General features: G+C 35.1%; 1 protein-coding gene across 5 annotated transcripts in view; it reads left to right on the top strand.

Annotated features, from left to right (window-relative positions):
* SLC9A9 (solute carrier family 9 member A9) overlaps positions 1–13,080 on the top strand; it is a 199,422-nt gene that overhangs the window by 101,109 nt on the left and 85,233 nt on the right. For 4 of the 5 annotated variants that reach the window (XM_061365289.1, XM_061365291.1, XM_061365287.1 and 1 more), the window contains 2 exons: positions 8,980–9,093; positions 10,949–11,060. In XM_061365289.1, the coding sequence (XP_061221273.1) occupies positions 8,980–9,093; positions 10,949–11,060 (226 nt within the window). The remainder of the gene's footprint in view (positions 1–8,979; positions 9,094–10,948; positions 11,061–13,080) is intronic. The other variant, XM_061365290.1, reaches the window with a different exon arrangement.

The raw sequence follows: 13,080 nt of genomic DNA, 5'->3' as shown, positions 1-13,080 counted from the left end.
GCTTAATACTACAGATTCATCTCCATCGGCCTTTACACATACTATTAGTGTATGCACATACACTCATGGGCACACAGACACTCTGTGCTATGTAAAAGGCATGTATAAACAGCACTAATAATTTCCTCCAAGTTCATTTTTTCCAATTATCCTTCATCTGCAGTTTTTCTGATGCATTCCACAGATGCAAGTGCAGGGTGTTAGACAGCCCTTTGCCACAGCCAATTATTTGCTCAGAGTTGAATTGCCAAGGTTGCAGCCACTTGGAAGCTAACTTGCATTTGATGACAGCTTTCTTGTGCTTTATCTAAAAGATGGTCCTTTGTAGTGTTTTCAAAAAGTACCCCACCAGTGAGTATCTGACATTTTCTACATTTAAAAACTAACCCTTTCACAGAATGTTTAAGTACACATAATGTTCCCCCTCACATACTATGTCTCAATTATCTCCATACAGTCTCCACTCTAGATTATATCTTTAAGTGCAAAGGACTGTTACATGAGGAAAGTCATGCACTCTAATACTTAAGAAAAAAATATAACACAAAACCAGTTGCTATTCACATTTCTAAGTCTTTTTGTCCCAATAAATCATCAATTATTGAATAGTAGCCTACGTGAAGAGGCAAGGAGGGTGTTTAAAGAGAACTGTAGAAATGGAACATAAGAATCCCCCAAATTCCCACCCTAAACATAAGAGCAGTGAACCTATTAAGTGAACCTATTAAGCCAGTATCCTGCTTCATAAACTGGTACTAGAACCTGCAGAGTAATTGCAAATAATACCACCAAATATAACTATAGGATAGCATTCTGCCAAGGTAACATTGTTAAAAGTTGGCTCATCAGTAATAGGTCTTGGAGAATAATAAATGGAGCTTAATGTCATGAGGATCTCATGCTATTTAATACCAATTAGAGCAAGAAATGTCCTCAGAGGGAGGATGCTCTGCCTAGCTTAGAAAGAGGTAAGATCTTGTGTCCACTCTCCTCCAGACTCTATGAACAGATCTATAAAAAAACAGGTATACACATATGGAAAACCCTGAAAAAATAACAGTGGCACAGAAAGTAGAGAACTTATTGAGTAAACATTTTCATCTTATATTAGGCAGCAAATAAAAACAAAACAGCATGTTGCCAGAAAAACATGCAAATCCCGTTACTGTGTTCTAGATCAGAGTATTTCCTGATTTACTGTTCTACAGGAGTTTTCTACAGAATTAGATGGTAAAGGGAAGCATCAATATAGATAGACAGAAGCTGTAGTATAATTTCTCTAGAACAGTTTCAAGGAGAATAAGTGTTTGTCCTGTAATATGTCAGATATGCAGTGAAATGGAAATTTTCAAGTCATGAGCATCAGATAATTTTTTGCATTCTTGATTTTGCTGGAAAGCATAGAGAAAAGACATGCAGACTTCATAAGAATCTTTGTAGGTTTTTTCTTTCCTAATAGGTTAAAGGCCCTGATATTGTTTACTTTCCAACACCCAAAACTTGACAAGGAAAGAAATTATTTTTATGAACTCACTTCAAGAATTAATATAAGAGAATATTTCCTCTCAGCAAATTGAAATGGAATATATTGCATTTGTCCTCCTTAGAAACTGAATTGATCACTTAACGTTAGGACTGTGGTGGCAAGTCACAGGAAACAAAACAAAACAAAAAGCCCTTGAGAAGGGTGACAAGAGGAAGATGAAATTGGTTGTGTTTTTTACTTTGGAAAAATCAGCAGCAGTAGCTCTAATTTGAACATAGAGAAACACAAAAAAATCCATTAGTTCATTGCAATTTCAAAGACAACTGGATTACACTGATAACATTACTATTTTACTGTGACCAGAAGGAGAACAGTGATGTTTTAAAGCATCTAAGTCTCCTTTGTTAGCTGAAATTGGCTTTGGCAAAGCCACAAATTTACTCATTCTTTTGCTTATTTTTTTTAACTGTTGTTCAATATAGCTGTTCACTGTCAAATCCATCATGTTCCCTGCCTCCACCTGCTTGGAGATTTGCTTCCCCAGAAAGATGCCTTCCAAGAAAGTACCTTTCAAGTTGTTCAGAACAGGTCATAAACTTAACCTTCATTTTTATTGATGTTATTATTATTTGGCAGCCTTTTAAATTCTTTTTCTTGTACACAGTTTATTCTCTGAATTCAGCTTTATAAGAATATTATCTTAATCCTAGATAGCACAGGCTGTTCATAGCCCCTTCATTTGCCATTGCCATCATTATCCCTCTCTATCAGAAAATTGAATAGCCGTCAATAGCCCCAAAAATTTCCAAAATCATTCCTAGCAGAGTGATTCTAGTACCACCATTAATTTCTGGCCAGTTAAAAGTTTTTTATATACCTTCAAACAGTTTTCCAGCTACACTGTTACGCCTTATCTTGATCAGGACCTTTCCTTAATACTTGCAGAATAATACAGTACTGCTAAATTAAATGTAGAGAGCTTCAACTGCAGTAATCCCCTGAGCACATTATCTTCATACAACAGAGCACTGATGACTCCTCCTTCCTTTCTGCCTGCAACATCTCAGTTCAGGAATTTAGGATAAATAAGCACTTTGAAAGTGGTTATTTCTAGTTTGTGAACCAAATGATAACTTAGATGAAAAGCTGTAGGAGCAACAGCATCATCTACTCTGTTTTGGAGATACTTTCCATTAAGGTGTCATTCTTGGGTTATTTTTAGGTACAACTTAATGCCTGCCTGATGTATGATAACAAAAGTCAGCTGTGATGCAGGAAAGGGAGATAGTGATCTAAAAATGTTACCTCTCTTACAAACTGATCAATGTTTGAAACAAAAAAAAATATAAGTTTGCAGAAACCCCTTTCCTAGGCAACTTCGCAAGACTACTGATAGAATGAATAATTATTTTTTCTACAGCTAGATCCCATGTCTATTGAAGGCAACACAGAAATTCTCAGGAGGCTCTGAATCTGGCTATACTACTAAAAGTGTAGACCAAGGTTTCTACTGCCCCCATGCCTTATATGTAAAAGAAATAAGTATATTGAGTGTTAGATTTTGAACAGAGTCATTGTCAATTGATAAAATCAAACAGCAAAGTTCTTTATGAGGCTTAATTTGAATCCTACAATTAATGATGTTGACAGATTCACTGTAAATACAAAACACAGTTTCCATTCACCCTTGAGGTCAAGCCTTTTTAAAAGTTCTGAATGTTTTACTTCATAACTAATTTTCCCTCTGGTTTTCATTGCTCCAAGTAGTTTAGAACAAGAAAAAGATTCTAATTTAGCTGTCTAATTAATTAAACTTCTCCTACCCAGCAAAGCCATTCAAAACCTATAGCATTTTTAATAATAGAAAGGATTTGCCTTGATGTCTGGGCCAATGCTTTTTCTTTACTGTTGCTTGTCAGAAGTGTATTCACAGAATCAAAGAATAGTTAGGGTTGGAAAGGACCTTAAGATCATCTAGTTTCAACTCACCACCCTCACAGGGAACTTCCTTATACCTAACCTGAAGTTCCCCTATGTAAGTTTGAACCCATTACCCCTTGTCCTATCACTACAGTCCCTAATTAAGATTCCCTGTACCAGAACTTTTGTGGCAGTGTGAAAATTATGCCAGAAAAGACTAATCCATACTGGGTAAATACAAAACCTTGCTAGCTTTTCCTATTGCTTGGTGCTGCTGTTTTCTTTATTTCTTTCTCTTTTTACTTTCCTAGTTCTTCCTCAGGACTTGGGAATCTTTTCAACCTCCCAGCTCTAAAGGAAAATAGAAAGTTATTGAGTGCCTTCCTTAAATCTGTTGGGTGAAATTCATTTAATTCAGTAGCAAAGTGTACTGATAAAAAAAGCCAGGATTTTTGCCGCAGGGCATAAAAGATCTTATAAGAATCTCTCTTTGATGGTGGGTTTGTAAGTTTACAGTCATATATGCTTGGCTATCAAAATTAACTTCATAAACAAGTTTGTATTCCATCATGAATCTGAGTTACTTCTGCTGATTCATCTAAGTATGTTATTCTAGAAATAAGCATTATATCACTTTGCTGTGAAGATTCATTATAGTTGTATAAAGGATTTCAGGCAAGAGGTTCAAATTCAAACCTGATTTTGAAGCCTCTAATCAAAAGAGACAGATTAAATAAAGCAATTAGACTATAATAAAAGCTTCTACAATCTAAGGAAAATTATGGTAGTTGGAATTTTCACAATATTTTAATTCAAAATAGGGAAAAGCAATTTTCATCAACTATTGATTTATCAATATCCTTGACTTCATGGAAGATTTTTGATAGCTGTGTTCTAATTAAATAGCATTATTCAAATATAATAAATTTTATAACCATCACTTAACACTGACTGCTTGGAATTTTAATAGCTCTGTCTCCTTCAAATCTCTCTTAAAAAGTATAATCAATTTTACATCCCAGCTTCCTAGTTGCTGTTGGACTACTGAAACTCTCCTTATTTTGATGTCATTCAAGAGTATGTTACTCCAAGATGTAAACCCTAGACAGATGGCATTCCTCCGTGTTGCTAGAAAAATCAATGCAAATAGAGAAGGCTTGCAGGTACCTGCAAGAGGTGAATGACATTCCTTCGGAAGATAATAAATCAGGTCAAAGAATGTAATATTGCCATCAGTGAGTGAAGTTCAGTGAGTTTTGCGGGAAATAAGTTGTGGATGTAATTCAGCTTTTACCCAATACCCTTGTACTAACATTATTCACTTGAGATGAAAGAATGCTGTTTAAAATATTAGGATTTGAGAAATCTTATATTTTCCATCTCTCCAGCCACAGGGGGACTGTGGCATAGAAGATATAAATTTTCTCCTTTCGATGCTCCTTTAAAGAATTCTATTTTTATTGCAGCTGAGATGGGAACTTTGTATGTCCCATCTTCCAGGTACACTAATTACCTAGATAATCTCAAACAGTGAAAATTTAAGTAGTTCTATAAAATGGATCAAGTTGCAAAACCTATTTTCATATAGCTTGTTTCTCTAATTAACTTTAATGTAACTGGGGAGGGTGGAGGGAAGGAAAGATAAGAGAAAAAGCACTTCCCTTATCTCACTCCAAAGATAAAAATAATACAGTTTTTATATCATATTAAATTTTTCACTTGGGTTAAAATAAAACATCATTATAAGATAAACTTAAAGCAAGTCTTAAGGTGTAGATAACCTGTACCGATTCTTTGCTCTGCCAGTGAGAAATAAACTGCAAGTTCAGAAGAATATCCCAACTCAAAACTGATTTTTTTATATCCCTTTTAGTACTTACAATAACTAAGAATAACAGAAAAACTAATCATGTTCAGTGTATGGTGTGGTTTTGAATACATAAATATTATGTCTACTTTAATAGATATTTCTAACATAAATCTTTTAATAGAGACTTTTTACGGAGAAAATAAAGCAAACCAAGTATCAGTTTCGCTAACCCACTGAGCTAAGACCTTACTCTTAAGTGCCTGGATTGGTTCTGAATTGGTGTTTTTGTAAATACTCTACTCTGCAATGTGTTGACATTGGTGATTTATTACAACTCTTACTTTAAAGCTATCAGCAGATTTATAGACTTAGTGGAAAAGTAGAAATGACACATTACAAATGAGGGGTTTTAGTTTTATACAGAAAAAATGTCTTATTACTATGTTTATGTTATAAATGGTTTCTAGCATAATTTTCTGGTAGCCTTGGGAAAACTAATGGCAGCATATGAGCAATTTAATGCCAATTTCATTTAGAGTAGAAAGAAGTTAGCTATCTGCGCGGGAGGCAAGGGAAAGGAATTTATGGTTATAGACAAAATATACCAAGGACTTAATAACAAGGATTCTAATCTTAACTTTCTTTTTTTTTTAAAGCAAGTAATCCCACTTGCAAGTACATATTCAAAATATGGAACATTTTTGAATGGCATTTAAGCAGACCGTGGACAATATCATGGTCATTATGGCCCCTCAGACAAAAGAGGATGTTTCTCAGAGGTTAATGTGGAGGTTGCAATTCTTCTTGGAACTACTTGGGTGTCCCAGGAAATTATAAATTCCAGATGAAAACCTATTCCTCCTATTCTTCTGCTTCTCATAAAAAGGTCTTGACATCTCATTTTTAAAATAATGACAGAAACTTTTGTGAGAAAAGCATAACTATTTGGGAAAATGAATCTATGGAAGCTATTTCTTAACATGGTTTTCAGAAGATCTCTTTAGAATAAATTGTTTTGTTCTGATGGCTTTTATGCTGCACAGCACTGACAGTTAAGTGCTTAACAGAGTATCTGCATGGCTCTGTATTGCTGTTGAAAAAAACACAGAAGTTGAAGAAACACTAAATAAAACGCTACACTGAATACAGGAATAAAAGTGAAGTCTGAAGGACAATGAATACATTTTATGTTATTTCCACAAGCATTATGTCCCAGGAAAAGGCATCCAGATATCACTTCTTTTATGACAATAAGTGGTCTGAAGCAGTTGATATTTTTTTAATTTAGTTTTCTTTTTGTTAACTCATGGTGAGAAATTTGGTTAGGTTGCACTCCATAAATAGATGTGTCATAAGAGTGATATACTTTTAAAAAAGGAGGAGCAAACTACATAGGGAATACAAACTACATAGGGAATACAAAAGACTCTGAATGAAGCTACCAAGCTAGTTTTATGATTCCGAAGAGATGAATCTTTCATAAGAGACCATATCATGGCTGTACCTAGGCTAGGAAGGAGCCTTCTCTAAATTAGCTATTGAAATAGTACCTGGCTTTTTACTGTACAAAGGAAGGGAACTAATCTGGATTCAGTCTAGCAAGTAGGCAGTGCTCCGATAGTGAAAGATCAAAAACCAAAGAAACTAGAGGTAAGGGGTAAGGGGGAACCGGCACAGTTTAGCACCAAAATTCACAGGTGAAGAAAAGAAAAAGAGGAAAAGAGGGATTTGGATTATATTTGCTCTTGCAAACAAACCGAAGTTGGTGTCCAGCAATACGATTCAAGAACTGGAATAGATTACAACATTGCGTGTATCTGACATAGATGAATGACTAGGAAGTTTTATGTACACTGCATATATAGCCTAAGAAAACTATTAGAACTATGATGGGAGCACAGAAAACATTGTCCCAGTGCATTTGGGGCGAGACTATGGTTGAATTTATTGTTACAGATAGCTGAGAAAGAGTACACAGCAGCCGTAATGATATAGCAAAATCTGTTTTCCTTTAAAACTGTGTCAACAAAAAGTTTGGAAAATACAAGAAAGAAACTTCAATTTCTAAAATACATCTACTTTACATTTCTTTAAGTCTTGAATAAGATTTCACAAATGAAGACTGAAATATCATTCAACTTTAAAACCACTGGAGCACCTTTATTTTATCCCAACAGCTAAAGTATGCTGCTGTGGCTCCTCATAACAGTATGCTTCCATCAAAAGGTTTTTATATATACACAAATACTTTTACATATGTGTATATATATATGCATATGTATATACACATATATATATGTGTGTGTATATATATATATGTAGATCTTGTCATGATGCTCCCCATACATTTTTTGAAGAATTAGAAAAATGTGTCAAATGACATTCCCACAAAGAAGTGGGATTGTGTTTGCTCCCAAAATGGAAATGCAAAGATTTATCACAATAACTTCTATGGGTCACAAGATCACATACTTTGTTTTTCGACAACTGGTTTCTCTCATTTAAATTTAACTGAAATAATTTAAGTCCTCTAACTAGCTAATATTTCGTTTGTTTGCATGTTGTTCAGCACTGCAGTACAAACTGGGGGTTGTGGAATGTTTGTTTGGGATAATTGATGGTGCTGCCATGGGGCGCAAAGTACCTCTCCATACACTAGTAGATTTTATGCCATTTTGCCTCTGAAATTTGTTTTAAATAATAATGCCGACAGCTGTCATTTTTCCTTTGTTAGATCTCAGTGACTGTTATTGGATATTTATTTTTAGAAGCACAAACATATTACAAAAAAATACATAAGCCCATTGAGGATGAATAAAATATCTCCATAGTAACATTCTGGATAGTGATTTATGACTGATTGTAGACAGATTGACAAACTTCAGCCCTAATTCTGTATCAGGATCTGTTAGCATAGTCTCCTGAGCCCAAAAGTAACTTCAGAAGTTAAAAGACCTTTTCTTTCTCTCTTCTGTAGTTACTTGGCAGCAGCGATTGATTTTTTCCAGATCTGAATAAATATGAAAATTTATATTATTAGTTTTTATAGAATCAGCTGCAAATGCAATCAAGAACATCCCCTCAAGGCAAATGAATATTTTGGCTTTGATTGTTTTTTCACGGAGAAATCATACCACAATCATGTATTTTATGCTTATTTTATAATATGTTTAAATTATATATTAAATAGTTTGGTTTAAAATGAGTAATTAATATTGATGTTCATACACCGCAACAGAAGTTTTCACCTGCAGCATAATATTCATAGTAATAAAAAAAGATCATGTTATATTTTATGGGCATAAATTCTTAGAAATCCATTTAGGAATTAGCTTTTTCTCTCTTGACATTAGTGTACCCATATCCAGCACTGTGTTATGCATAGCCACTGTGCAGTCAGGAGCTCCCTGTGGCTCCACAGGCTCACCTGTGTAAACAAGAGTGAGCTTAAATTCTCTCAACTTCCTTACAGTTTGCCTTAAAGCTTGTATAACTTACTTGGTGTTTACATATTCCATCAGTTGTCTGTGTCAAGCTTTCATACATAAATCAGAGAAAAACTTGCAAGCAACTATATTTTTTAAAGCTAAAAGACACCATTTATATGGTATAGCAAATTAGATGGTTTTGCAATCCACCCTTGAAATAGGTGCAATTTCTGTTCCTTTCATCTAAACAGTTCTGTATTTCCCAGGAACCTGGTGGCAAACAGTAGTTCATTACAGGCATGAGTCATAATTATGTTCTTTCTCTCTCCTTTAAGTTGTTCGAATTCATGAATTTTTTGGCTGAGAATGTCATCTTCTGTTACATGGGACTTGCACTATTCACGTTTCAAAATCATATCTTCAATCCTCTTTTCATCTTTGGTGCATTTGTATCCTTTGCTTTAAAGAAGTGTATATCTATCTACATGTGTATGTGCATATATATATTTATACATATAAAGAACGTGTTCCATATGGAAAAAAAAAGTCAACAAGCAAACCAGTAAGTTTCTTAAATACTAAAAATCAAATTTTTGGTCAAGTCAGAAGGTAATCATGTTCATTACATATATTTCAATAACTGGCTCAATGCATGTAAGCACATGGTCTTCTGGCAGTTGCTGTTTTGCAGATCTGCTATAAGGCAAAGAACTTTAATCCAGGTGGGGAACTTTTGCCACCAGTTTACAAATGGGGTGGGAAATGACGATGTGTGCAGGGACACAAGCAGGAACAGGTGCAGGCACACAAAACCTTTTTGCCTGTCCAGGGCCAGTGCAGATCCACAAACTGTAGAACTGCCTCCAGACAGACATGTGCCATGAGCAGAACTTCCCCAAAGCTACCTAAAATGTCCTTAAAAATAAAACAGTTCTGAATTTCTCCAATCTTTCCTTCTTTGTATGTCATATTTTCAGCGTACATGGATTTATTTACACCTAAAGGATTTGTAAGAAGAGTCTGTGTCTAAATCTGCCATAAATGTGTTGCTTCCTTGTACAGTGGTACAGATTCTTTTCACACTGACAATTTACACAATGATTCTTTTGGCTTAGAGCAGCAGCCCTTTGCTTACTACTTTTTGATGAACTGCAATAGCTTTGAAAGTTGGGATCATACTCTTGCAGTAATTCCTGTCATTTCCAAACGAATACTAAGAACTGCATCACAGCTCCCTTGGCTACAGGTTGGGTTAGATGGCAGAGAGGATCCCAATAGCCTATTCCACCCCACCACCACAAGAATGTGAGTACAATACTGTGTCCTGCACTCATAGCATGGGAAGACAGTTGAATGTAGGAACAGCACTGAGCACCCCAGTTGGGGACTGTACTGCAGAGCACTGCAGGGACCTGGCTCTATCATTTCCTCTCACTAAGAGCCAACAGACCACAACAGGGTTGCACAGGACATGTGAAGCAACCGCTGCTAATGTATGTTCTCCGAAGCCTATAGGAGCTTTAAGCAGATCTTAGCCCAGCAGATACAAAACTTACAGACACTGCCACTCAAGTATTTTCTCTATTCTAAGCTCCACAGCATCTCCCAGACTAAAAGTGCCAAAACCCAGCCCTAAGTGTCACAAGACAAGGAAAGGGCAGAACGTGCTAAAAACATATATAAGGAGCTCTGATTGTCTCTCTCTTTTTTTTTTTAATCTGAAATAACCTCATGTTTCTAATTAAGACAACTTTTGTGATCATCACACAGGAGTCAGAGAGGATCCCTTTAGAAAAATTGCCAAAGAAAAAACATTTTAAAAAAACCCAAATAAAACAACCAAAAAAAAAAAAAAAGAAAACAAAACCAAGAGTGCTGGATATAGACAATATGAATTGTCAGGAAATAAGAAAGCAGTAATCATGTCCAAAAGTGCATCTATTCTTTGCAAATTGCTGCTCAAGGAGATAATGCCATCTCTGCAATTGATGTTGGCCATTTTACTGCAGGAATGAAGATGAAGTCACATGCGATATAAATGCAGTGAGTAGAAGTGGAGTGATTCAAGTTGGATATGTAATGATGAATATATAACCAGGATGTCTGGGGAAGACAATCTCTGCCACGGAACAGTTCTATAATGAAATTGGAACCAGAAAGATCTGACATGTAAAATATGAAGGAATATAATCTAATATTCATTTTAATTACACTTTTAAAATAAATTTGGATAAATGCTGGGTTTAAGTTAACTGGTTTTGTCAGAAGTTCCTCCACCATTTTCCTCAACATTTTACATTTTAGGTGGCAGTTTTTGTCGCAAGAGCTTGCAACATATACCCGCTTACTTTCCTTTTGAATTTGGGTCGAAAACAAAAGATTGCCAGGAACTTTCAGCACATGATGATGTTCTCAGGTATGTTCTATTTTGCTATTTTTCCTGTCCATTTAACAACTAATTAAGATAGAAATCTAACACTAGAAAAGCCACATCTATTACAAAGTTATCATTATCTTAAAACTCATTATAGTCTTTTCAAAGCTAATGAAGCAAATGAATGTATTCTCATTAACCTCACTGTGCTCTGCACCTATTTTAATGAACTTTTTTGAAACCTCCCACCCAGAAAACTGATCTTTCAACCCATTGTCCTCCATCTGTCTACACTCCCATGTCAATTTGGGATACCATGTTTTTTTGTTGTGTTGTTTTAGAAGCATTTGTAGTACACCTGACAAGATGCTTATGTACCAGCAAATAAGGATGCAACTGTTAAAGTGTTCGTACTGATACTCAAATCAGTGGTCTGTGGTAAGTTCTTTAGCTTTAGGAACAGTTTTACTTTGAAACATAAGACTAGGAGAGTTTAATTACACAGAACTTTTCATACATATGCCAGCCTGATATTTGAATACTTTATTTTCCAAATTCAGATTTTATTTATTTTTAACAGGTTAATATTATAGAATTTAAAAAAAGAAAAATCCAGAAGAGGGGGTGATGCTCTATACTGATTTGTACATCATCACCTGTACTGTTAAAATCTCAGCAAGATTCTGTATTTTTTTATTTCCCCAAGCTAGAAATATCTCCACTTGACTTTATAACGCTAGTTAGGAAAAACTCACTTCTAAGCTAAGAATATTTGTTTAGTAAAAGACAGAAACACAGTAGCACAATGCCATTTCTGAAATAATTTTATAAAATTTTATTTTCCTCATTTTCCTGCTTTTTATACAAAAACAAGTTCCAGGTTTTTATGGATAAAAGTTCTTGATTAACAGCCTTGATGTACACTGATCTATGCAGCCAGATAACAAGTAAAAATAAAATGCACCACATTTCAAGCTTCCTCATCAGGAGTTCTCCACATCAGGGTGCCTCATTTGTGTACATATGTAATTTCATCTCTCTAGGCAGTGACACAGCGGTTCATTTCTGTATCCATTCAATCCTTTTGCTAAAAGCTCCCATTGAAAATGTCAGTTAATACCAGGTAGACTGTAGTGAGAAATGATGACATACATCCATTAGGAACTGGGTTTCAGACTGCCTGCTCACCTACAGTTGTTAGCCATGTAAGATTTATATGTAGATCACTCTAGTAAAGTTAGCAGGTGGCCAAGAGCATGAGAAATAGCTTTGTATCATTAGTTACTTGGCATCTGGACTCAATTATTTGTTTTGGTTTTTATCAGTATAGAAAGAATGCTTTCTAAACTACAGAATTAAAAATCTTCAAAACTATATCTTATCAGTCACCTTTTCTGTCCTTGTTTTCTCCACTCAAATTTCATTCTCCCCAGAGCTAGGAGCAGAGAGCAGCCTGCAGCTAACTACTGAACATGAGGAGTCACGTGTTGAGCATTCCACTACAATCTGGCTGCTGAGAACTGAAAATAGTAACATTCAAAACTTCTAAAATATAAATGCTCAAATTCTTGGAAAAGCAGTTTTTAACTGTTTTCAAAGAATCACTGAATTTTGTAGAGAAAAATGTCTTTACAACACTATAAAAAAAAGTAAATGGCATCATCTGCAAGTAAAGCAATAAAGACTGACTACCTCTCACACTGCCAGCAGATTCACACTTCACAGAACATTTCAGATATATAGGGTTTCTGTGTAACTGTATTTTTTTAATATGCATTAGGATTTGTGCTTACTTACCAATAACATCCTTATTTACTAGAAACTGATCATACTGTATGTAGCAATAAACAGAGAAGAAAACTACTGCCATAACAGACATGCTTCTGACACAAGTAAACAAAGCATGGAATTTGAGTTTGGAGGAAGACACTTACTGCCTACACAAGATCAACAGCGATATTTCTGTGTTGCATCAGGTTCTAGTCAGTCGGGGGAACACTGGGCATACCTCACCACTGTATCACACACTCAGATTTAAACAATGAATTTGGGGTTAGGTTTG

This window comes from Neopsephotus bourkii, unplaced genomic scaffold (genome assembly GCF_033783945.1).
Source record: "Neopsephotus bourkii isolate Nb327-2 ecotype Australia unplaced genomic scaffold, CSIRO-AGI_Nbou_v1 NB_1279, whole genome shotgun sequence".
NCBI lineage: Eukaryota > Metazoa > Chordata > Aves > Psittaciformes > Psittacidae > Neopsephotus > Neopsephotus bourkii.
The sequence above is the reverse complement of the archived record's forward strand: the minus strand, read 5'-3'. Positions and strand labels throughout refer to the sequence as shown.